General features: G+C 43.1%; 2 protein-coding genes across 14 annotated transcripts in view; one reads left to right on the top strand and one right to left on the bottom strand.

Annotated features, from left to right (window-relative positions):
* Window positions 1–5,575, top strand: part of PKP4 (plakophilin 4) — a 228,486-nt gene extending 222,911 nt beyond the window's left edge. For 9 of the 13 annotated variants that reach the window (XM_050751610.1, XM_050751609.1, XM_050751607.1 and 6 more), the window contains 3 exons: window positions 881–1,009; window positions 2,730–2,803; window positions 4,579–5,575. In XM_050751610.1, coding sequence (XP_050607567.1) covers window positions 881–1,009; window positions 2,730–2,803; window positions 4,579–4,827 — 452 coding nt within the window. In that variant the 3' untranslated portion in view covers window positions 4,828–5,575. The remainder of the gene's footprint in view (window positions 1–880; window positions 1,010–2,729; window positions 2,804–4,578) is intronic. The other 4 variants (XM_050751612.1, XM_050751611.1, XM_050751614.1 and 1 more) reach the window with 2 other exon arrangements.
* A 19,094-nt stretch (window positions 5,576–24,669) lies between these two features.
* On the bottom strand, window positions 24,670–25,964 carry LOC126932591 (glyceraldehyde-3-phosphate dehydrogenase-like). Its single transcript, XM_050751618.1, has one exon. The coding sequence runs from the start codon at window positions 25,879–25,881 to the stop codon at window positions 24,874–24,876; it is 1,008 nt and encodes a 335-aa protein (XP_050607575.1). The 5' UTR covers window positions 25,882–25,964; the 3' UTR covers window positions 24,670–24,873.
* Between the last annotated feature and the right edge of the window lie 984 nt (window positions 25,965–26,948).

Genomic DNA, 26,948 nt, shown 5'->3' with positions numbered 1-26,948 from the left:
GTGTCAAGGTTTGGGGTGCTGTTGCTTTCGAGTGTATCAAGTGAATAAGTAGCCACTATTATTTGAAATTAAGGGAAGCAAGATGATTTTTTTTAATAAGAAAAAGGAAAAAAACGTATGTGAAATGTTTCTCTCTTCCTTCTGTGCCAGAGTGTCCAAAAAGAGTCCTAAGGATAGATACGGTATTATTAGATGTTGACTGAAGCTGGGCTAAAAAAATCCTCTGGGCCTTTCTGAGGTCAGGACTTAGCACCATGTGTGTTTCCTGATGACCCAGGCTTACTGGGTTTAAATTGTTTCCTTGATAACCATAAAAAGAATTATAAATTTTATAGACTGGGTGCTCTTATTCAAACACGTTTAGAGATGTGGATATTTTTTAAATAATTAGAAATCAAAACATGCCATAAAACTTCTGTTGACTGAAGAGCTATACATAAAGGATAATAATAGGTGGGTATTTTGCAAGCAACTGAACTGAGATCATAAAATAACAGGTATAACTCTTGCATGGCTAGTAAGTTATGATCACTCACTCAGTTTCAAAGGCCTAGTTAAGACATTGAGACACACTGGTGGGGAAACCTGCATGATCTCTACACTGTGCCTCTTTAGCCGGGCGGCTTGCCCTCCAGCTTGAGAGTGAGCCCCGATGCTGACTTTGCTGAGTTGTGCAGTGGCGGGCCTGCATGCAGGTCGCACTTGCGGTACTTGGGTGTAGCTGCTCTTCAACTCCCAGCACCTCTGAGATATTTTCAGCACCAGCTGTGTGTCATTTCTAGTTACTGACCTTTGTGTTTCTGGAGAGGATTTTCCACAGATACTGATGCTGATTTCTCTTTCTTCCCCTCTTTCTCTCCTCCTTTGCCTCTCCCTTCAGTCGGCAGCACCTCTTCCTCACCAGCACTGTTAGGAATCAGAGACCCTCGCTCTGAATACGATAGGACCCAGCCACCTATGCAGTATTACAATAGCCAAGGGGATGCCACACATAAAGGCCTGTACCCTGGTAAGACGCCAGTTGGGTGTGTGATACAGTCTCTTGAAAAGCCGCATTTGCAGGCACTCGGCCAGTGGCCTGGGAAGTAGCCTGTGCTTGTATTGAGACGGTCCCCCAGCAGCAAACCATGTTCCAGTCATTCCCTTTCCTACTTTGGGGATTGTTGCCTTTTCTGCTTGTTTAAAGTAAAACAAGCATGTACTTGTTTGTATGTATGTATGTATGTATGTAGCTGTACGGTGGCCACAAATAAAAAGAGGGCTGTATCCAAATAAATCATTTCTGGCTGCTCACTGGCACAGTCCCTTTGCTCCGTCCCCTCCTGCCTTGAGCAGTCTCTGTGTTTTCCACATGCATCAGAACCCTCAGCCCGGTGTCGCTTTGCAGGGGCTACGTCTTCTAGACAGGCCCATCTCTTAACTTCAAACCAGAGAATGGAGATCAATTTCATTTACATTTTCATGGAGAAGAGTTTGAATAAATAGCAAAAGGTATAATGTGATTCTTCTCAAAGTGATTATTTTTTAAGAATAACAAAAATAATGTTACATAGTGTTAATATTTTTATATCCTGTTCAGAAAGCTGTGCATACAATTTATTTAAAGGATACCAGCCCAAAGGGTTACTAAGATTTCATACTCTTCCCATTCTCAACCGTCCAGCAGATTATAACTACTTTAGATGTTCCAAATAAGTCAGTGTAAGCTACCCCACAAAAAGTACTCTTTTCTCAAACCTATTAAAAATAAATAAAAGCTAGTGGCAGCTTTACTCCTGCTGGGGGAGCAGTCTCCGTTGTACTGTTGTCTTTGAAATTGTGATTTCACAGGACTATTTACTAATCGACTGTTGTTACTATGGCAATTAATAGCTCAGAAAATTGCAGATGCTACATTTCAGCACCAAGCTCTGTGCAAAAGGAAATGGCACATACCAGCTGAAGTGCATGGTTGCTTCCGACTTGCAGCAGCCTGCCTTATCTTACAGATCGCCTCTTTAGCATGCATGCCCTTCTGTATCTTCTTCGCTTGCTTCAATAAACTAATTTGCCTCAAGTACGTTTCATTTTCCTCATTAAAAAAATAAAAATCTTTGCTAGCCTTAACAATAATGGAAGGGTAACATCATCAGGAGTCTACTATGGACTTTTGAAGACAATTATCTCATTATTACCAAGTTCCTTTTGTATTAAAACATACTTAAATATAGCAGGCACAAGACTGTGCCTCCATTGTTGCCCAACGGCTGCTCCTTCCTTGACCTGAGATTTTGAATCCCAGTTGTTTGGAAGGCATGGGGCTTGTTCAAATACTGTGTTTCGCTTCTCCTCTCTGACCCACTGCTGTAGCTCGGAGCCCTGGAAAAGGGGTGTTCCTCAGCTCAGGATCCTGTGCTGCTGTCCAAAGCCAGCCGGAGAAACCCTCCCACGTATGAGCAGAGCTTGAGCAGGAACCTTTGCGCATGGGCTCTGCACTGGCATTGCTTTTTGGGGAAACACACGCGGCCTGTTTTTGCCATAGTTTTGCTATTAGCCGCCCCCAGCCCTGAGTTAAGCAGCAGCCAGGCCAGATCCAGACCCTGAGCTGCTACCTCTCCCAGCCTGCATTGGCACTGGGGAAGGCAGGCCCTGTCGGGGACAGCACTAGCCCTAGTGCAGGGGAGACCGCTCAGCCTAATGGACCAGAGTAATAAGCACTAGTTTTAATTTCATAAAATATTTTCTTACAGGCTCCAGCAAACCTTCACCAATTTACATCAGTTCCTATTCCTCACCAGCAAGAGAACAAAATAGACGGCTACAGGTGAATTTGCAATATCATTTTTACAGAAGGCCGATTAGCAGTTAACACAGTAAGGGGTCCACGTCGGTTGACTTCCCAGAGCTGGGCCAACACGGCAGGGTCCTAGATGCTTTCCCTGGGGATCTTCACTCCTTGGAAACTCACCCGTGGTTTAAGCAAAGCATTTCCACGGTAGCCTCACGTTCTTAAGTATCCACATCGGTACTGCTGAGACCACCACGCCACTGATGGGGACAGCCAAGAAGTCTTTAGTTCATGTCCTTTGCCCAGCGGTGTCCTTTTCCCACTCTTTTTCTGTTAAGCTTTAAAATCTCTTCCAGCCTCTGGGTGAGGGAAGGTTGGTAAGCACACTTCATGCCCTCATCACCTTGTTCTCTTTTGTGTATACCTCATTCTCCATCTCACCCCTCTCTGTCCAGGCTCCACAATTTAAAAACACTGAGTCCATGGCCAGGTCTGTTTGTGTCGGTGGTCAGAGTGGACTCAGCCCCTGCCGGAATGGACCTCACTGTGGGAGAGTGGGACTGGCGGTTATAACACATCCCGGCTTTGCTTTCATGAAGGGCCTGCAGTCAGTCTCAGGTCCTTCCCGGTGCCGTGGTGAACCTGGACCATCTGGTCGCTCCTCTTCCCTTTCAATAACAGAGCAGCTGGAGTTTCCTAAAACAAGACTGTATCCTGTCCTTCAGATAAGGATGTGTTCTAAGACCTCTCCTTCTCATCATCTTTTCTCTGTAGATGGAAGAAAACGAATTTTCCAAGTTATTCATAATTTATGCCATAGTTTTTTAGTCAGGAAAAATAGACCAGAATCATAACTCTGGCTTGAAAAGAGAATTTAGCTCTGAAATCCTTATAATGTTAGAATGCATTGAGTTCCAGGACATAACATTGATTCCTGTGTGGTAAATTTGTTACATCTTACTAAGTAGGGGGATTTGGGCATGATCAAGAAGATAGACATAATAACCATCACAATTTGAAGAAAGTAATGTGAGGTCAACGCTAAGACCGAACAAAAGGAAATGGAGAGCAGTGTGCCCTTTGTGGGTGCCCACGTGTGCCTGGCCTTGCCCACTTACAGATGGACTTAGCCCTGGCTTGGGGAAGCCTTTTCCTCTAGAACCATATTTGCTCACATGTCTCTCCTGATTTTACTATTCTTCTACCTTGAGATTGCTTATTCCTTTAATATTACGACTTACAGCAGAGTTTCCAAAGTGTGACTATTGTTCACCTAGCCACATACATCTTTTAAAGTGGAGAGATGGACTCCATCTTCATATCCGAAGTAAATGTTTTAAAAGATGGTTCGGTAATTATGCAATTATGCAAGGCCCAGAAACCCAATCTTCGACTAAATTAGTGATGTGCTAATAATTCCCCTGTGTCAAAGCAAATGTCAAGACCATCCTCTCATTCGGCATGCCCAGGTAACGGGTCCCTCCACAGCTGAGCACACAGCAGGGCCTCCAGTAAGGAGGGGAGGCCGCTGGGGCCACGTACCTGGAGATCTCAGGCTCTCCTGAGGCACCTACTTCTCTAGAGGTCTTAGGACAGGAAACTCAGCAGCCTGCCTGAGAGTGCAGCTTAAAATCCTTAGAGTCCAATAGTAAACAAACACATAGTGTGTGCCAGAAACAGCTTTTAACCTTAAGCTGCAACTATTGAATATTGCTTTAAAAATATGAAGCAAGAAGCCCACATTAATTTTCCTGACACATGTCTTTTTAAAAAATTGCTTTTATTTATTTGCCTTTTCATTTTGTCAACAGCATCAACAGCTGTATTATAGTCAAGATGACTCCAACAGAAAGAACTTTGATGCATACAGATTGTATTTGCAGTCTCCTCATAGCTATGAAGACCCTTATTTTGATGACCGAGTTCACTTTCCAGCTTCTACTGATTACTCAACACAGTACGGACTGAAATCGACCACAAATTATGTAGACTTTTATTCCACTAAACGACCTTCTTATAGAGCAGAACAGTACCCAGGGTCCCCAGACTCATGGGTGTAGCATCAAGATGCCCGACAGAGGAACTCTTTCTTTCTAACCTTGTTTGGATTGAGGTGAAAAGTCCATCTTGCTGATTTGATGATTGAAATGTGAAAGTGAAGTGGAAGGAATGAGTGAAGTGCGTTTTTTTTTTTCTTTTTTGAGGAATTATCAGGGAAGTGAGGAAATTTTGGGAGAGGACTTTCTAAGCTCTATTTAGTTGTTAGATCTAATTACTTATAGATTCTGTAGTCTGGTGAAGGTGTGGGTGACGTGATGAGAGGTTTGAGAAATGGGTGAAATGAAATGGGGGATGTGTAGGTCAAATCAAATTAAAGATTTTTTTAATGTGAATAAAGTTATGTTCTGATAGTTTGTACAGAAAAAATAAAATGGATGCCCATGTTTTATTGCTATTACTAAATGTCAAGATTGTATGCTATTATGTCTTGTAAATTTCTTTGTTGGTGTAAATATGGAAATGCCACATTGGTTAAGTGCCATCATTTGTAATGCAGTGTGTCACTTGAGAAGAGATTTGAAGAAACTGACAACTTCAAAAACAAATGGGAAGCCCAAGGAACTGTGAGCAATTAAAAACAAACTGCGATGCCCTTTGTCCCCACCACGCGTAGTGTACTTTGGAAGCACAACGTCCAGGCTGGTACCACAGCGCCATGCCCATTCCTCGCCTCGTTCATAGGACACTTCACTGCCATTTTCTATGCACATAAAAGAAAAATAAATGTGGAAATTTCATCCTTGGAAATGTGTTCTCTATTCTTTTTAAATTTTCTGTATGTATATGGAAAAGCAGATTTAATAAACACAAATCTAACTGCATGTTGGAAACAGCCTAAACATATCCAACTATTTTGGACTTTTCCTAGTTTTATATATACTTTGTAAGATGGACCACACCAAAGAATTAAGCTATGAACTTTCCTCCTCTGACTATGTAGGTGTTTTCATTTCTTGGAATCTATTTTAAATCTAGTACACTTTACAGTTTTATCATGTTTTTCTCAGACCCATATGTACATATCATCACTCTTCACCTAAGACAAGTTATATCTGGCAGCGTGGCCATAACTAAATTGATACTTTTTTAGGCATCGTTTTTAAGAACTCGGTAACTTCATAATAATAGTGGTTGGGCATTTATTTCGTTGGCACCAATATAATAAAACAAATTCTAAATTATGATCTTGTTGAATAATTCCATGAGACAGTAATTCCTGGATTAGGAATGGGGCAGGGGAAAGAAGCCCCACAGATAGGGTAGGCAGAGGTCCCCATAGCACCACACAGCATTACTTGGGAGCTTTTCTCCATCTGTGGAGACAATGAGGGGCACCAGGCCCAAAATCTGAGGCCTTCTCGGGTCTTGCAGTTTCTACCCTTCAGCCCTAGCTCTTGGATGTTTGTGTAAATATGGAAATGCCACATTGGTTAAGTGCCATCGTGGAAAACTAGGAACTAATTTACCTATAGCTGTACTAGGAAAACTAGGAACTAACCCCCATGGCGTCAAACCCAGAAGTGTTGTCTTTACTCAGTATACCCTGCAAGTGTGATACAAATCACAGATTAAAACATTTGTACTTACATTTGTGAGTATATGGAAAGAAACCCAAGAGAAAGCTATGTTTTGTTGCCGAATGGACAGCAGCCCAAGATTAGCATCCAAAGTGAAATGGAAATACCAGTGCGAGCATGAAGGTTCCTAAGGTCTACAAGCTGGGAGTCTTTCTGGGGCGCCTTCTTCTGAAGAACACCGAGCCAGCTTGCGGAGTTGACTGCGCAGCTACTGAGCCCTGGCTGCCTCACATCTGGCGGAGCTCAGGAGACAGCCCTTGTTAGACGACAGAGGTCACCAGATGTTCCTGAGGAACTGGCATCAGGACTTGTGGGATGTAACCACTTCAATTTCTAATCACTGACTTCCCTGAACCTGGTATCTTCAGATCTGGGTTGAGGCCGAAGGCTGTCAGCTGGGGAATCAGGAAAACAAGGGAATCGGAGCCAGCCCAAGCCGATTGACAATAACTTTCTTTTAGTGACCGCATTAGTTTGGAGTAATGCTGTAACAGGCAGCATTTCAAAAACGGATCCAAATTTGGATTGAAAATAACTCACCTGGGTCTCCAATCAGACCTAACAGAGCCAGAAAGAGGCCTGTGCACGGGGACTGAGCAGAAGATCTAATGCTGTTTAAGACTCCTCCCTTGAGACCAGAGAAAAGAAATCGCAGATACAGCCTGAATGATACAAAGGGCATCATTGAGGGAAAAACCAAGCCTACTATTCCTTCAAGGTGTGGGAATAAACAAGCTTTGCTAAAACAAAGTTGACTTTTTATTGCTGTCTTTACGTCACTAAGTAGCATATAGAATTCAGCCCACTTCCACCCTGTCCCAGAGGGTCAGGGCTGAACTGAGCCAATGTCAGTGAGCTAAACAAGGGTTTCCTTACCCTGATTGCACATTAAGAGTCACCCGGACCCCACCCTGACCAATCAAAACCACAGAGGTGGAGTCCAGGCATCAATATTCTTTAAAAGCTCCCTGGGTGATTGCAGCATGCAGTCAGCTGAGAGCCACTTGGTACTCCCCATTCTCCCTCCATCCCTTGCTGTTGCACGACCTGAAAATTTAGCAGCTGGGGTTTAGGGCGCGGAATTTGCCTAGAAGCGACGGTTAGATTTGGAGTGTTATCACTGAGATCTTAAACTTGGAAAGTCGATGTGAGGTTTTTCTTTTTGCCAGAGTATGTCTTTTGCCTGTGTACACTTGTTAAAGGTTATGTCCTTTGAAGTCCATGAGTATCAGAAGTGATCACCACACAGTCCCGTAACTGTTCCAATCATTAATCCCTGGCCAGTGTTTGATTGTCCACCCGATGCTGCTTCTTGCACTGAAATCCCAACAGTTCACTTTATTGACTGCTCACTATGTGCTGAGAGCACCATATACGTTATCATCCAGCCCTCACAGCACATGTGACATCTGTACTGATAGCCCATTTCACATATCCTGAAGCAAACTTGGAAGAGTAACTTGCTGAAGATCATACAGCCATTAAGGGGCCATTAGCGTTACACTCTATCTTAACCACAATGCCAGTGGTTTTCATATTTAATAATTTGAGTTTCAACTGAACGTCTACGAAGTGTTTTTCATCATTGCTTTAAATTTGCCAAAGGACTCTATTGCTACTCTAAAGGAGAAAACCATCACTTGCCATAAATTGTGGGCAAGTGATGGTTTTCTCATATACTTTTTAGTAACCATAAAAATGAACACTTCACTATTAAACATAAAAAATGTCCATTTTTTTTAAATTAGCTGGGCATAGTGGCATGCACTTGTAATCCCAGCTACTCAGGAAGCTGAGGCAGGAAAATCACTTGAGCACAAGAAGTCAAGGCTGCAGTGAGCTATGATTGCACCACTGCACTTCAGCCTGAGTGACAGAGGGAGACCCTATCTCAAAAAAAAAAAAAAAAAAAAGCCTGCGTACCACCAAAATTTATCTTGTCTACCACCACTGGTGTTACATGAACCTCATTTTGGGAAACGAGTTCTGATTATTCTGATGTGTGTGATGATTTAGGTTTGGCTGACAACTCCCCCTAAAAGAATGTTGTGAGCTATGCCTGTAAGCCCACTAAAACAAAATCTGTCACTAGGCAACCCTCTCATTTGGGGGCCTCAGCAGTACATTTGATAGAACACTTATCCAAACGTATTGGGTGGTGGTTTTATTTCCACAATCAAACTGGCTTGCAAGGAAAAGACATTTGAAAACTTAGCCATTGCTATTCACTTATTAGATTTTTAAAATACCATTGTTTTTAACAGCATTATTCATAATTGCCAAAAACTAGAAACAACCCAAATCTCCAACAGAAGAATGGATAAACAAAAGTTACATCCAAGAATAGATAAAATTGTGGTCTATTCATGTAATAGAATACTAGTCTGCAAAAAAAAGAATGAGCCACAGTACAGAGACATGGATGAATCTCAAAAATATGCTGCTCAAATGCAGGAGAAAGTTGCAGAAAAGAGTGCATAAAGCATGACTGATTCAAGAAGAGGAAGAATTCATCTATGGAGATAGAAGTCAGAATCATGGTTGTCTGTGGGGCTAGGTATTGACTGGAGAGCTGGGTGATGGGAATGTTCTATATCTAGGTGGGGGTGGCAGTTACCCAGGGGTATGCGTTGATCAAAACTCATCAAAATAGCCGGGCGCGGTGGCTCAAGCCTGTAATCCCAGCACTTTGGGAGGCCGAGACGGGCGGATCACGAGGTCAGGAGATCGAGACCATCCTGGCTAACACGGTGAAACCCCGTCTCTACTAAAAAAATACAAAAAATTAGCCGGGCGTGGTGGCGGGCGCCTGTGGTCCCAGCTACTCGGGAGGCTGAGGTAGGAGAATGGCGTGAACCCGGGAGGCAGAGCTTCCAGTGAGCCAAGATCGCGCCACTGCACTCCAGCCTGGGCGACAGAGCGAGACTCCTTCTAAAAAAAAAAAAAAACAAAACAAAACTCATCAAAATAGGCTGGGCATGGTGGCTGACACCTGTAATCTCAGCACTTTGGGAGGCTGAGGCGGGTGGATCACCTGAGGTCAGGAGTTTGAGACCAGCCTGGCCAACATGGTGAAACCCCGTCTCCACTAAAAATACAAAAATTAGCCGGGTGTGGTGGCGGACACCTGTAATCCCAGCTACTCGGGAGGCAGAGGCAGGAGAATTGCTTGAACCTGGGAGGCAGAGGTTGCAGTGAGCCGAGATCGCACCATTGCTCTCCAGCCTGGGCAAAAAGAGCAAAACTCTCTGGACGGGGACACCCTCAGCCCTCATAACAGATTCCAGGGAGAGGGCACCCTCTTGTCCTCATCTCTGCCCTTTGTGTCTCTCTTGCACACACATCTGCCCCTCAGCACGTCGGTGTGGGGAGGGAATTGCTCCTTAAACCTCAGGTGGCTGACTGTCCCTACCCAGCCCAGGACATTTTAGGAAAAAAAAAAAAAGAAATGTGGGGGGCTTCTCATCTCCCCAAGATTCTCTTCCATTCAGCCAGATGTTTCCTGTATAAATGTTTGGATCTGCCTGTTTATTTTGGTGGGTGGTCTTTCCTCCCTCCCCTACCACCCATGCCCCCCTTCTCAGTCTGCCCCTGGCCTCCAGCCCCTAGGGGACTAGCTGGGTTGGGGTTCCTCAGGCCTTTCCTCTCCTCCCTCTTTTCTTTCTGTTGATTGTCGCTCGAGCTGGCTGTATTGCTTTTTAATATTGCACCGAAGGTTTTTTAAATAAAATTTTAAAGGAAAAGGGGAAAAAAAATCAAAATGTACACATAAGATCTTCATTTCATTGTATGTAAAATCTGCCTCAAAAATCAGTAAGGAAATACACGCATTGTCTAAGACTTGGTTTATGAACTAGAATCAAAATTTTGATTATTAGGCTCGCATGAGTTAAGAAAAATCCATATACCTCTAACATAAAGCATAATTTCTTTCTTTTTTTTTTTTTTTTTTTCTTTTTTGAGACGGGGTCTCGCTCTGTCGCCTGGGCTGGAGTGCAGTGGTGTAATCTCAGCTTACTGCACCCTCCAACCTCCCAGGTTCAAGTGATTCTCCTGCCTCAGCATCCCAAGTAGCTGGAATTACTGGCACCTGCCACCACACCCGGCTAATTTTTGTATTTTTAGTAGTGACGGGGTTTTGCCATGTTGGCCAGGCTGGTCTCAAACTCCCGACCTCTAGTGATCAGCCTACCTCGGCCTTCCAAAGTGCTGGGATTACAGGTGTAAGCCACCACGCCTGCCCTAGAAAACAGTTTCTTACACAAAAGGTTTTAGCACAAAATGCCTTTGTAGTTCTATACACAAGTCCATTTAAAAACTGACAGCCTACCAAGTTAAGTTTAAACAGAATTCTGGAAAATATATACTTGGAAAGCACTACAGGGGGTGTCCTTTTGGATGAGCTATGATTGTACAGATTCAGGTGTGTGCTGACAAGAAGGTAAGTTAAGAAGCAACACTCAGGCACATGTTTCAACATGTTGCTGAGAGAAGTGTGTCACCCCTTTTACCTAACGATCCAAAGAGACGTGTAAATAACCACTTCACTCATCTCAGTACTTCCCAAGCCACAGGGAAGGAGTGTGGGAGCGAAGCTCCTTCATCAAAGCACCAGAAAGATGTCAGCAGAAAAACAAACAGGTCAGTGAAATCAGAGGCAGAGCAGCTAATGGGTTTTTTTTAATGTTACAAATGCAGGGCAGACTTTGAATTCAAAGGAGAATTCTGCAGCAGGTCAAAGGCATCTTTGCTGTGGAGGAACCAAACAGTCTTTAATTAGTGTGCAACTGGGAAGGGAGTTAGCGGGTAGCAAAGATGCAAATGATGGTTGGAATTCCATGGGGCAGCTTCCACCGCTGATACACAGCTGCCCTTTGCTGGCCTGTGCCAAGTACTGGACTGGGCCTCAGAGACCATGTGCAGCATGGGCTGCCACCCACACAGAGGAACGCTTCTCAGCTGGGACTCGTCAGTTCCGCCACCCTTTAATCAGTCTCGTCTTTGGTCTTCAGCCTTATTCATCCTCGTGATAGCAGTTTGCTCTGCCCTGGTGTGATGGCTTGACTTAACTCTCTGTCTTTATGAATACCCCTATTCAGGACAATCCTTAAAGGCTGCAGACACAAAAAGGAAATTATTAGTAGGCAGATTATGACTTGGATTGTGCCTGTTTTAGTGCCTTTCCCTGTTTTCATGTCAGCAGCTTCGCTGGAAGCAGCTGGCATGCCCCCGAAGTGGCTGTTTGTGCCTGTCACTATTGCCTAATTCTAACGAAATCCCTAAAAATCATTTTGTGCTGTCATAATCATTTGCATGAGCCATAACTAGCTCTTTCATTATTAAAGCCCCATCCAATGGTTGGGGGAATTTTGATAAAGACTTAATGATATGATGAGCTATTTCACCCTCCATTCACATCCCAGTGATTCCAGGGCTGACCAATGCATTGTCTTGGAAAATAAAACACAACTTATGCTAGGTCAAAGGTGTAATTCTGAAATCAGTGGGAACAAATCCAATTCTTCCTTCAGAAATCCCTTATAACTCTTAATTCACTCCCCAGAAGCCCCCTGAAATGTGCCTTTATTTGCTGGCAATGAAATGTAATGTGTTTGGCTTCCAAGGCCTTGAGGAGCTGCCATCCACTGAGAATAATCTAATAAAATGACTTCAGGGAGGACGAAACCCCTCTAGGGTCTTTATTTCGGATCTCCAGAGTCAGTGGTTGTGCCAGCGCAACCCAGGGCAGCTCTCTCATTTCCAAGGGTAAGAATGAGCCTAGTGAGGTGTGCCCAGTTTCCTGGGGACCAGAGGAAAGATTCAATCCTGATGGGTTCCAGGTTAGAAAAGACGATCATAGGAGGGGTCCTGGCCATCGTAGAAATGGTTGTGTTGTGCTATGAGGAATGCATTTTGAGCCTTCACAAAAACAAAAACCAGGAGGTTCTATCGCTGAATGGTTTAAGTATATGTATATGTGTCCACCAAAATCACTGCAATTATGGCTGGCCACAGTGACCAGTAGTCTCCTTGTCTCTCACTGTGGTCAAAAGATGATGGTGTGTTTATTCAGCTTGCAAATGATGAGGTTCTTGTTTTTCATTTTCCTCTCATCTCTGCGTAACCTTTTAATCACTTCTTTGAAGATTAACACTGCTTTGGAAAAGGCTATCAGAGGCGAGGTGGAGTGGTGTTGAAATCAGGTCTGTCACTATATAACATCTTAATTGGAGAAAAGCTGATGCTAAACCACCTGAAGCTACAAATATTGTCCTCTGAGGCCACATCACTGAGTGTGGTGATGATATATCATCGCTGAGAAATTGCATTTGGCTGGCAGTAAAAAAAAAAAAAAAAAAAATCCAAAATTGAGGCTTCAACAAGACAAGTTGTAAGAGGTTTTATTTGTAATTTTTTCCTCTACCACATAAAGAGATGACCACAGAAAGTCTGATGTCTGTCTTTCTAGTATGGGGTTCCACAAATGCCCTCATGGACCCAAGCTTTATCCTACTCTTTGGGTAGGACCCTCATCCTCATGGCTTCCTGGCTAGCTGCTGTAGCTCCAACAATCACATCCTCATTCCTCAACAAAGAGAAAGGAGTTGGGAAAGTGGAGCTTGTCAATTGAGTCAAAACCCCTAAAAAAGCTTTCCTTGAATCCCTGCCCATACATCTCATTGGCCATTCCTATCTATAAGAGACACTTGGAAAAGGAATCTTTACCAGGTCCTATTGCCACCTCTACTCATGTAGGTTCTGTTAGTAAGGAAAAGGAGGGGGTGGATAGGAGGAAGGCACTCTCAGTCTCGCCCAAGATGACAGATGACCTCTGCACTTTTATTTCTTCGGTTCCTATGAATGTATGCTCCAAGCTGGAGACCTGTGTTGTATTGTTCCCATGCTTGGGCAGAAGCCATAGTACCGAGGGCTCCTAGACATGAAAGATAAGTAAGGCTGGATGAAACTTTTCAAGCTCAAGTTGTCCTAGAGGTAGGAGTTCTCAGCACGTCAAGCTCCATGTCAGAGTGTAAAAGTTAACCGTGGAAAGCCAGTAACCATCAGCAATCTATGGTCAGAAGCCCCACCCTCCTGGTAGCTTCCAATCTCCAAGGGGCAGAGCCATGGGGAGTCCACAGAGGTGCAAGAGTCAAAGGGAGGGGCGCCAGGTGCCTCTCCCCACTGCACCAAGAGCAGCCAGCTGTGCGCTGCTTTCTATATTCCACGTCCACCTGAGATCATTTTAGCAAAGGCTATATAGCTAAAAACAAAAATAATGATAAACCATGTATAGCCAACACCTGACCTTAATAAGCAGCTCCCTAGAGACCTGTGGCTCTGTGTGCTCCTGACTGGCAAGCCAGGTAGGCTGAGGCAGCAGCTGCCTCCCTCAGCCACCCAGATGAGAGTCGCTGCAACTCACTGTATGTCTGTGGCAATCTTCCTGCAATGTTCTGGGCACCGTGGGGTTATCTGGGGCTGACACGTCTGCCATTGCCCCCAAGAATTTGTAGCATGCCTGAGGCCATTGGAGCAGATAGCAGCTACCAAGTCCTGGTTGAGCTGTCAAGGAAAGCCCAATAGAGCAAGAGGGACTCAAGCTAAACTTTGGGTTAACTTTAAACAAAGGCATCAGGAAATACTTGAGAATGGTGGGGTGCGGACTACAGAGAAAACCAGGGAACCTGAGGACAGGAAGAAAGTCAAGAGGGAAAGACAAAAAAAAAAAAAAGTTTCTCTCAGCGGTTTGGGGTAAAGATGAAAGAAATCCCAGCCTTTCAATCACTCCTAAAAATAATGATAATAACCTTTTGGTGAGTAATTGCTAGGATGTAAGATATCAAGGACTGTACTATATGCTTTAACCACATTATCCCATGTAATCTTCATAACAACCCTAAAACAATGTACAAGAGAAAACCGTCCTCAGAACTACAAAGTGGCCCAGGGCCACATCAACTGGGGATTGCCAGGTGGATCTTTTGGATGCCGGAGACCCCATTAGCTGTTCCTGCCTCCCTAAGGAAGCAGAACAGCCGTCCCCTCCAGCCTTCATGTTTATGCTAATGTCAACCCCTGTGACGTCAAACCCTCTCCCAGCCAGGAATCCCCCTCCAGCTTCCTACCAGCTTTGCAGACAAGTTAGGCTCAAATAATACAAACCCATTTTAGTGTTGCCTTAGCAAAGATTACTAGGAAAATAGCATATTGGCACAAATCAAAGTTGATGCCTTTGAAAAGAAAACTATCAAATGGCCTGTTTACAAAATACGCTCCGAGTCCAGACGTGTGACTAAAGACTTCATGGAATCAAAAGAAGCCAGAAGAGAGGCCCTCCCCTGCACGGGCCAATCGCCCTGCCCCCACCCCCACTCGCTTAGCCTCAAGGAGCAACTCCACTGGGCAGGAGCAGGGGCAGGAGGCCAGGCCCTTCAGCTGGGAAAGGGCTGTTACCTCAAAGGGAAGGAAGGGCCCTCCCGCCAAAGACCATCTCCAACAAGGACTCACTCACAGCCCTGCAAGTCTATAAAAAGGGAAGCACAGACATTCTGGAAGATGTGGAATGAAACCTTTTATCTTTATCTTCACTCATTCTTCACTCCTCACTCATCTTCAAGGGCAAAGGAGGGATCATCTGATGAGACGAGGAGAAACAAAGCAAGCTCGGGGAGCCAAGCTGCCAGGCAAACGGCTGGAGCATACGGCCTCCCTCGCAGGGCAGACTATCTGGCTGGTGCTGCACTACACGGAGGCTTCAAGTCTTGGTTGGATGAGTTCAGTTAACCCAGGTGTCTATAGAAGACCGACTTTTATTCTGGTTCAAGCTATAGTTCCCAAATCCACCTCAAGAGTGAGAAAGCCAATAGTGTTTTAATCCACACGACCCCTGCGTATATTCCTCCACGGTTCTGGTCTCAGCCCTAAGAGGAGTATGTCTGGGCTTTCAGAAACCCCAGCACATCCAACCTTGTGGACCAAACTGAATCTCAGAATGTGAAACAGGACTCCTTCCTGGGAGTAGATAAGAAGGGGCTATCACCAGTGCCTCAGGGCTAACACACACTGAGGGTGGAAGTCCCACCAGGTTAGCCTGGGCCAGCACCCGTCACCCCAAGGGACAAAACTTCAAGCAAGCTCTTTGGAGAACATGGCTGAACCCGAGGTTGAAGTCAGATTTCCCACTTCTCCCCTCCCTTCCCCAGATGGAACTTCAGACAGCCAAATCCACAGTGAGGTGTGAACTGACCTCCCCACCCAGTCATGTGCTTACACATGGGAACAAAACCCAAGAGGGTGGCCAGCCTTCAGCCCAGTGCCCAGGGGTAAAACATGGCCTAAGAAATAACACCACCACCCTCAGCTGTCCCTGCTTCCACCTCAAGCACCGAGCAAGATCCTCTGGCGAATGACTTCACTGGGAGGTTGAGAGGAAAGCGCTGTTGTCAACTCCATTTTGCAGGTGAGGAAGCCCAGTAAAGGGAGGTTAGGAAGCCCACCCCAAGTGACAGTGCAGTGTCAGGCTGTCACCTGTCAGATCAGCAGTGGCCCTCTGCTGGGGAGCACAGGGAAAGAGGGACAGAAGCTCCTCTTGGAAGCCTTGTCACTTGGGAGAGTGAGCATGGGTGCCCTGTTTTGTTTTGTTTTGTTTTGTTTTGTTCTTATACTTTAAGTTCTGGGATTCGCGTGCAGAACATGCAGGTTTGTTACATAGGTATACACGTGCCATAGTTGTTTGCTGCACCCATCAACCCATCATCTACATTAGGTATTTGTCCTAATGCTATCCCTCCCCTAGTCCCCCACCCCCGACAGGCCCTGGTGTGTGATGTGGTCTCATTGTTCAACTCCCACTTATGAGTGAGAACATGCAATGTTTGGTTTTCTGTTCTTGTGCTAGTTTGCTGAGTATGATGGTTTATGGACTAGCTCTCATTCCGTTTCAACTCCCTGCGCTGTGTCTGGGTGGATAAGGCAGGTGAGACCTGCCCTGGGCTTCCTGTCTCTTACAGCATCATTGTCTCATCTCTGCACTGCTCTTCCCCTCCCATCCCCAGTATCCCCCATTCTCACCAGACCTAGAAAGCTTCGATTTCTGCTCTCCACCCAGGCCTGCCCTGGGCTTCAGAATCACCTGTCTCTCCCGTCTGCTGCCTTGTTCACCACCAGGTTGGGCTGAATGCTTCCTGGCCCACTCCACCCCCCACCAGACCCAGCCCTGCACCCCCAGAGTACAGGGCACAGCCAGCCCTCCCTGTTCCTGCACTGGAGCAAGCAGCTGGGCTTGTAGTCATTGAGCAGCTCTCAGGTCTCAGAAGCACTTCATCCTTTTGCTGAGTAAAGCACTTTCCCGAAGTGCGTTCCTTGGAACATTAGCTCTACAAGTCGTTCCTAAAAAAGTTTATGATCAAATAAGTCTGGAAAGTACAGCATAGTGTGTTTCTCTTGGAGATTCACAATACCTTTAATGTTCATATTGAAGGCTTGGAGAAGATTTACAGTAAATATTGAATTCAGAAATCCAGTATCTCTGAAATATGAGAGTAGATAAAAGTTATTTTTCCCTACTCATAACTGAAGGTGCTTTTTTTCTTACACAATCTATACATTTATAATTAAAATATGTCTTCTTGACTGTAAGGTCCCCTTAAATTCAAAATAGCCTAATTGAAATCCAGACTCATTTGCTCATTCTGTAAAGGTCGAGAGTGAGCATGTAATGTGGCCCAGAGCCCCTGATGCCACACGATGTGGGGTGCTCTGTAGACTCAGTAATGTCAGTAGTTCTCAAACCTTTTGGTCTCGGAATTCCTTTACATTCTTAGAAAATACTGAAAAATCCAGCAAACTTTAGTTTATGGGGGTTATCTCTCTTGGTATTTATGATGTTAGCAATTAAAATTTGGAAATTTTAAAACTACCTAATAATACATTTTTTAAAATGAGTTCATTATATGCTAACATAAATTATATATTTTATGAAAAATAACTATTTTTCAAACAATCAGGAAGCATAATAGCAGCATTTTACATGTTTGCAGATCTCTTTCCTGTCTGGCATAAGAGAAGACAGCTGGATTCTCATATCTGCTTCTGCACTCAAACTGTTGCAACACCACACATCGTGTAGCCTCCAGAACATGCCAGTCTACGCTCGTGAAAGAGTAAGAGTGAAAAGGGAAATTGACATGTTAGCAGCATGATGATAATAGCTTTGATCTTGAGGCCCACCCCACAAAAGAGTCTCTAAGACCTCTGGGTCCCCATATGACACTTCGAGAACCACTGCTTGGGATAAATGACCCAGTGCCTCCTTGCTCTGCGGCCCCATGAGAGGGGTGAAGGGATGGATGGGTCTCTGTGGCTCCTGAGATGAACAGGTTCACAACCCGGAGCGGGGCCGCCTCTCAGAGAGCCTGGGGTGGGGCTACCTAGAAGTCAGCCTGTGCTGTCATCCACTATGGCCCAGCCAGGCTGATGCCTCCTTCTCTCCCCTCCTCACCGCTTCTCACCATGGTCCCTGGGCCCAGAGGAATAGCGTTCTCTTTGCATGATCTCGACTCACAGATTTTTAAAGAGCTTTGATGTATAGAATTTCATTAAAGCTATAGGGCCCCAAGGTAGTCATTGTCCAAACACAGATATTGCCTTCATTTGTAAGCTGCCTAATTCCTGCAAAAATGGATTTAAGCTTTATCTATAATCCATGCTCTGTTCTACAGGGTGTCAGTGGGTCTATGATATGAGCAAGCCAAGATCTATCTTTTGTTCTTCTTCACACATAGAACAAGATGAAACAGTGTTTCATCTTTGCCCTGGGGAGGTTTTTAGATTAGACAGAAAAGGGACAGACAGAAAGGAAGACACCAGCCTCAGCAGATCTGAGTGTAAAGGCCACATGCTGTTGATACTCCCACACCCCGAGGCAGGGGCCCCCTCCCTTGGGCCAACTTCCTAAGATGGAGTGAGAGATGGGTCCAGAAGAATAAGGCCTGGGTTGGTCCTTGTTCTGTAGAGACTGCAGGTGAACAGTCAGGGACAACTAACAAATTTTCTGCTTTGGGCCAAAATGAGAGAAAAGGAAGCCCTGGGGACCCCTCTTGTACCATGGCAGTAGCGACACCCTTGTTCCCACAGGCAAGAACCTGCATTTATGAAGCTCAGATTAGGTCTGATTTTGGAGTTAAATGGCTAGGATATAGATCCCGTTAGCCACTAACTACTAGGGTGACCTTGAACAAAGTACGTGGCCCATCTGAGTCTCAGTTTCATCATCTGTAAAATGGGTTATTGTTGGATTGGCTGAGATCATGCGTGTAAAGCACTTACCATGGTGCCTACAATAAGCACTCAATAAATGCTGACCAGTATTCCACACTCCTGCTCACCTTCTAACATGATTAGATAAGTAAAAGTGCAGGCCCAGCCTTAATGTTTACAGAGCTCAGTGTAATACAAACAAAATTCTGGACACTGTATAGATAATATAGATATTTTAAAGATATGTCTGCTAACAAACTGTTACATAAACTGTATCTCATATACTTATCTTAATTATTTTTTGTAAAAACAAGATTTTAAAGTATGCATAAAGGTATGATTTTTTATATGACCAAAAGTTTGCAAAATGTAAAATATGATTGAATGTTATTATTATTGCATATATCTCACTCAGGGAAAGCACTATTTGGATGAGTAATAAATACAAACACAATTTATTATTATAAATATTTCATAAAACACTTCCTTTATTTTGGCAAAATCACTGATGATGATTTATGGTCAAGGTTTTTACATAATTTTTGTTCTAATATTTAAATTAGAAAATAAAATGTAATTATATTTAAATTATAGTATATTCAAAAAGTAGAAATAGATTTTTATCAAGGCATAAAGTATATGTAAAAGTCAAAAATATAAAATTCTCTTTTTTTCTTTTTTGAGACGGAGTCTCACCCTGTCACCCAGGCTGGAGTGCAATGGTATAATCTCAGTTCACTGCAACCTCTGCCTCCCAGGTTCAAACAGTTCTCCTACCTCAGCCTCCCAAGTAGCTAGGATTACAGGTGCCCACCACCATGCCCAGCTAATTTTTGTATTTTTTAGTAGAGATGGGGTTTCACCATATTGGCCAGGCTGGTCTCAAAATCCTGACCTCATGATCCACCTGCCTCAGCCTCCCAAAGTGCTGGAATTACAGGCATGAGCCACCACCCCCCAGCCAAAAATTACTTTTCATATGTTTCCAAAACATCATTTTGCTTTTAATATATTCAAGATGATAAAAGGCAAATTATAAATTTTAATGTATTAATATAAAAATTTTAATCAATTAATTTAAATAAAGCTGCCATTAATTTAACTTTTAAAATTTGAATTAAATATTTTACCTATTTTGACCAATATGAAACTTTTAATAATGCCAGCATGTATATCTACCTAGTACCAAATCATTTTCATGTTTTGTGTATGTTACTTCTAGACTGTCATGTATTCAAATTTAAAGTAACATGAATTAATACTGCAAACGTTCCTCAATCACCATGTGCAACTGTTGTGTATACAGTGCTCCTTATTTACTACTGTGGGAACCACACATTAGAACTTGAAGAGACGACAACAAAAATCAACCCAATTTAAAAATGGGCAAAGAAGTTGATTAGACATTTCTCCAAAGATGATATATAAATAGCTAACAAGCATTTGCAAATATGCTCAACATTACTAATCATCAGAGAAATGCAAATCAGAACCACAAAGAGATATCACCTCACACCCGTTAGGATTGCCAATGTAAAAAGTAAAATAAAAGCAGAAGTGTTTGGAAGGAGGTAGAGAAATTGGAACCATTGTGGACTGTTAGTGGGACTATAAAATGGTGCAACCATTATGAAAAACAGCTTCCTCAAAAATTAAAAATAGAACTACCATATGATCCAGCAATCTCACTTCTGGGTATACATCCAAAAGGATTTAAAGCAGGATCTCAAAGAGATATCTGCACACCCATGATCATAGCAGCAGTAGTCACAATACCAAGAGGAAGAAGTGACCCACATGTCTATCAATGGACGAATGCATGAACAAAACGTGGTATACACATACAATGGAATATTGTTCATCTTTAAAAAGGAATGAGGTCAGGCACAGTTGCTCATGCCTGTGATCCCAGCAATTTGGGAAGCCGAGGCAGGAGGATTGCTTGAGCTCAGGAGTTTGAGACGAACCTAGGCAACATGGCGAAACCCTGTCTCCACAAAAAATACAAAAATTAGCCAGGCCTGGTGGCACATGCCTGTAGTTCCAGCTATTCGGGAGGCTGAAGCAAGAGGATCGCTTGAGCCCAGGTGGCAGAGGTTACCGTGAGCCGGGATCACACCACTGCACTCCAGCCTGGATGACAGATTGAGACCTCATCTTGAAAAAAAAAAAAAAATCGTGTCACGTGCTACAGCATGGATGAACCTTGAGGACATCATGCTTAGTAAAATAAGCCAGTCACAAAAAGACAAATGCTGTATGATTCTACTTATATAAGGTTCTAAAGTAGTTGAATGTATTTTAAAAAAGAAAGTAGAATGGTGATTACCAGGGACTGAGGGCAAGGAGAAAGGAAAGTTGTTATTTAATGGGTACTGAGTTTCAGATTTGCAAAATGAAAAAATTCTGGAGATCTGTTTCACAACAATGTGAATATATTTAACGTATTGAACTGAACACTTAAAAATGGTAAATAGTAAATTTTACATGTGTTTTTTACCACAATTTTTAAAAACAGTATATATCTATTTTTTTCCTCTAAATAGTTACAGTCAGTCAGTAGTCAGCCCTTTGAGGTTTGGGAAAAACACTATATATATGGCCAAAAAGATACACATTGAGAAATATAAAAATAAAATGATCTCAGTAGAATAGAAGTAAGGGTGAACTTCCTCAACTTGCTGAAGAACAGCTACGAAAAGCCTACAGCTAACATCAATGGTGAGAACATCTAAGATTTCCCAGTAAGGTCAGGAATAAGGCAAGGATGTCTCCTCTCACCACTGATTTCCAACATTGTACTGGAAGTCCTAGTTAAAGCAATAAGACAAGAAAAGTAAATCAAAACTATATGGATTGGGAAAAAATAAAGAAAACTTTTTTTTCACAGATGCCATGAACATTTATGTAGAAAATCCAAAATAACTCACACAAAAAGCCCTCCCAGAACTAATAAGTGATTATAGCCATGTTGAAGAGTACAAAATTAAATAAACAAAAATCATTTTCTTTCCTTTATACCTGCAATGATCAAGTGGATTTCAGAATTTAAGATACATTGCCATTTATATTAGCACCCCCCCCCCACAAAAAAAAATTCTTAGGTATGAGTCTAGCCAAGTATGTGCAAGATCTATATGAGAAAAAGCACAAAACTCTCATGAAAGAAATAGAAGAAATAAGCAGAGAGATAGTCCATGAGATTGTCAAGATGTCAATTCTTCCCAACTTGATCTATAGATTTAATGGAGCTGCAGGCTATTTTGTAGATATTAACAAACTGAATCTAAAATTTATACAGAAAGGCAAAAGACTCAGAATAGCCAACTCAATATTGAAGGAGAACAAATTTTGAAGACTGACACTCCCCAACTTCAAGACTTCCTATCAAAGCTACAGTAATTAAGACAATGTGATATTGATAAAAGGATAGACAAATCAGTGGAACAGAGTAGAGAACCCACATATAGACCCACATAAATGTATTTTACTAATCTTTGACAAAGGGGCAAGAGCAATATAATAGGGCAAAGGTCGTCTTTTGAATAAAATGGTGCTGGAATGACAGAATATCCACAGGCAAAAAGATGAACTAAACACAAACCTTACACTCTTTATGATAATTGATTTAAAAATGGATCGTAGAACTAAATGTAATATGCAAAACTATAAAATTCTTAGAAGGATTGCTTGAGCCTAGGAGGCTGAGGCTGCTGTGAGCCATTATTGCGACATTGCACTCCAGCCTGGACAACACAGCAAGACACTCTTAAAAAAAAAAAAAAGGAAAAAATAGAAAACAGAGGAGAAAATAATTTGGAGTATGGAAATAACTTTTTAGATACAGCACCAAAGACATAATCTATGAAAGAACTAGTTAAGAAACTATACCTCATTAAAATTAAAAACCTGCTCTGCAAAAGACAAGGTCAAGAGAATGAGAGGACAAGCCATAAACTGGGAGAAAATATTTGCAAAAGAGACATCGGATAAAGGACTGTTATCCAAAAATATACCAAAAAATTCTTAAAATTCAGCAATAAGAAAACAACCCAATTAAAAATGGGCAAAAACAATCAATGATAGACTGGGTAAAGAAAATGTGGTACATATACACCATGGAATACTATGCAGCCATAAAAAGGAATGCGATCATGTCCTTTGCAGGGACATGGATGAAGCCTGAAGCCATTATCCTTAGCAAACTAACACAGGAACAGAAAACCAGACAACACATATTCTCACTCATAAGTGGAGTTGAACAATGAGAACACATGGACACAGGGAGGGGAACAATACACACCAGAACCAGTCGGGGGGTAGGGAAGAAGAAGAGGGAGACCATTAGGACAAATAGCTAATGCATACTTGGCTTAAAAACCTAGATGACAGGTTGATAGGTGCAACAAACTACCATGGCACACATATGCCTATGTAACAAACCTACACTTTCTGCACACATATCCCGGAACTTAAAGTAAAAAAATTAATTAATTTAATTTTTTTTAATGGGCAAAAACCTTGAACAAACATCTCACCAAATAAGATATGCAGATGATAAGTAAATATATGAAAAGATGTTACCATCATACGTCATTAGGGGAATGAAATTAAAACAACAGTGATATGCAACTAGCGCCTATTAGAATGGCCAAAATCCAAAACCTTGACACAACATGCTGATTAGGATGTGGAGCTGTTGTTCCACAATGAACTCTCATTCATTGCTGGTGGGGATACAAAATGATACAGTCACTTTAGAAGATAGTTTTGCAGTTTCTTATAAAACTAAACATAGTCTTATCATACAATCTAGTTGCACCCCTTGGTATTTACTCAAAGGAACTAAAAACTACTGTCTGCACAAAAACCTGTACATGGATGTTTCTAGCGCCTTTATCCATAATTGTCAAAAACTAGAAAAAAACAAGATGTTCATCAAAAGGTGGGTGGATAAATTGTGGTATACCCAGAAAATGGAAAACAATTTAGGCCACTGCAACACAGAGAAAGTAAAAAGATAAAAAATATAAATTAATAATTCAAGAGACTAGACAATAACCTGAAATAAAGTTAAGCATAGGATAGATCTATATTTCAGGCCATCTCTCCTCCTGTAAAATGTGGAAAACCAGATTTATGGACTAAGTTCTGCCTCCAAGAGGATCTCCCTTCACCACTACCTTTCAGAGCCATAACTGTATTAGACTATAATGACTATTCCAGAATAAAATGCAGACCTATCCAAAGAAGAAGAGAAGGAGAGGAAGAGGAGGAGGAGGAGGAGGAGAAAGAATGAAAAAGAAGAAGGAGGAGAAGGAGGAGGGGAGAAGAAGAGGAAGAGGGGAGAGGAGGAGGAGGAGGAAGAGGAATAAAGGAGAACAACTTGAAAAGAAGCAGGCAGTGAATTCCTGTCCATTGGGATCTGACACTGTGTGATGCAGGAATCCATCATATTCATGCTATGGGAAGGGAAGCATGACCATGATGGATTCCTTTTATTTCTTTCTCCGTCCTTGGCATTTTCACTACTGAAATTCTTCCTGCACTCTGAAGCACTCTGTCTCTGACCTAGACCTCAGTTCTACCCGCACCTTCAAGGCCTTCAGTCTCAATAGCAATGAGATCTGAGCTTCTGTGGCACGAGATGGGCAGAAGTTCCTCTTTGAGGCATGAGCAGTGTGTCTGCACAGCAGTTGTTAAGAGTTATGAGTCCTGAGTGACTGAAGCTCTCATGCGTTCTTTAATAAATGCTGTGTGCACGTGTGTGTGTGTGTGTTATGTGTGTGTGTGTGTGTGTGTGTGTGATGTGTGAGGCCTGGAGCAGGAACCCCTTTCTTTGACCAGGTCTGAGGTAACGACTGTAAAGGGCCTTGGTGAGTTTTCCCACCAAGTGTGAGAGGGTGTTTTATTGTTGTAGAGATGGACCAAATACAGCAGTCCTTTCTTTTCCATGTTTTGTTTTGTTTTGTTTTGTTTTGTTTTGTTTTGTTTTGTTTTGTTTTGTTTTTTGGCTGAGCACAGGGGATTTTATTGATGGTACACGACAAGGTGGGGCTCCCTAGGCCCCTCCCCTTCTTCAAGGGGTCTACATGGAAACTGTGAGGGGAGATTCACTGTGGCGGGGGACTGAGTGTGGCAGGGACTCCCCAGCAGTGAGGGCCTCTCTCTTTCTCTTGTGCTCTCGCTGGGGCTGGTGGTCCAGGGGTCTTACTCCTTGGAGGCCATGTGGGCCACGAGGCCCACCACCCTGTTGGTGTAGCCAAATTCGTTGTCATACCAGGAAATGAGCTTGACAAAGTGGTCGTTGAGGGCAATGCCAGCCCCAGCGTCGAAGGTGGAAGAGTAGGTGTCGCTATTGAAGTCGGAGGAGACCACCTGGTGCTCAGTGTAGCCCAGGATGCCCTTGAGGGGGCCCTCCGACGCCTGCTTCACCACCTTCTTGATGTCATCATATTTGGCAGGTTTTTCCAGATGGCAGGTCAGGTCCACCACTGACACGTTGGCAGTGGGGACACGGAAGTCCATGCCAGTGAGCTTCCCGTTCAGCTCAGGGATGACCTTGCCCACAGCCTTGGCAGCGCCAGTAGAGGCAGGGATGATGTTCTGGAGAGCTCCGCGGCCATCACACCACAGTTTCCCCGAGGGGCCATCTACAGTCTTCTGGGTGGCAGTGATGGCGTGGACTGTGGTCATGAGTCCTTCCACGATACCAAAGCTGTCATGGATGACCTTGGCCAGGGGTGCTAAGCAGTTGGTGGTGCAGGAGGCGTTGCTGACAATCTTGAGGCTGTTGTCATACTTCTCATGGTTCACACCCATGACGAACATGGGGGCGTCAGCAGAGGGGGCAGAGATGATGACCCTTTTGGCTCCCCCCTGCAAATGAGCCCCAGCCTTCTCCGTGGTGGTGAAGACGCCAGTGGACTCCACGACGTACTCAGCGCCAGCATCGCCCCACTTGATTTTGGAGGGATCTCGCTTCTGGAAGATGGTGATGGGGCTTCCATTGATGACGAGCTTCCCGTTCTCAGCCTTCACGGTGCCATGGAACTTGCCATGGGTGGAATCATACTGGAACATGTAAACCATGTAGTTGAGGTCAATGAAGCAGTCATTGATGGCAACAATATCCACTTTACCAGAGTTAAAAGCAGCCCTGGTGACCAGGCGCCCAATAGGACCAAATCCGTTGACTCCGACCTTCACCTTCCCCATGGTGTCTCAGGGATGCGCTGGCCATGCAAGAGAAAATGCAGCTGACTCTCGAACAGGAGGAGCAGAGAGCCTTTCCATGGTTGATTTCTATGATTTCAGTTACTCGCAGTCAACAGCTGTCCAAAAATATGAAGATATTTTTAGAAGGAGATAATAAGGGAGACTATATTCACATAACTTTTATTACAGCATATTGTTATAATTGTTCTATTTTAGTAGTAGTTATTGTTGTTGATTTCTTACCTCTCCTAACTTATGAGTTAAACTTTATCATAGGTGTGTAGTATAGCAGGTCCTCAAATAATGTCGTTTCATTCAACGTCGTTTCATTGTAAAACTGTTGAGAAAAAAATTGATTCGGTGCCAGGGCCACTGTCTGTGTGGAGTCGCACATTCTCTCCATGTCTGTGTGGGCTTTCTCTGGGTACTCTGATTTTCTCCCACACCCCAAAGATGTGCACCTTGGGTTCATTGATGTGTCTACATTGTCCCCATGTGAGTGAGTGTGAGGGTGTGTGTGAGGGTGCCCTGCGATGGGATGTCATCCTGGCCAGGGCTGGTTCCCACTTTACATCCTGAGCTTCAGAAAAAGGCTTAAGCCACCCGCAGGTAAGTGGGTAGGTAAAAGAATGAGTGAATGAACACAAACTATTGTAAAATTTTTAAAAAGTAGACAATAATCATACAAATGCATGACAATAAACTATGCAATACAAAATTACTCAGCAAACTGGCAGTATTTATGGTTGTTTCTGAACCGTGTGGTGGTATGGGGTATTCCTTACAATTTTCTCTTTGTAAATATTTATTCCTTGTTTTAACCTACCAGGCTACAACTGCTGTCACTCACTGACTTATCAAAAATTAGGTAAGTCATGATCTTATTTTTATTACTTTATTAAATGTATGTATAGCTCATATTTATTCCAGTGTTTAATGTTAAAAGTATTTTGGTCTTTATTGAGAAGTTTGGTGATGTTTTTGTAACCAGAAATCTGCCCTAGAAATTTAACCCTTGTTTACATCAATTAGCTCTATGGTAAAATTGGTTTTACTATATTGGTTTC

This window comes from Macaca thibetana, chromosome 12, assembly GCF_024542745.1.
Source record: "Macaca thibetana thibetana isolate TM-01 chromosome 12, ASM2454274v1, whole genome shotgun sequence".
Lineage (NCBI taxonomy): Eukaryota > Metazoa > Chordata > Mammalia > Primates > Cercopithecidae > Macaca > Macaca thibetana.
This window is presented reverse-complemented; position numbering and strand designations above follow the sequence as displayed.

Coding starts and splice junctions, on each gene's coding strand:
- LOC126932591 (XM_050751618.1), bottom strand. CDS start 25,881: ATGGGGAAGGTGAAGGTCGGAGTCAACGGATTTGGTCCTATTGGGCGC.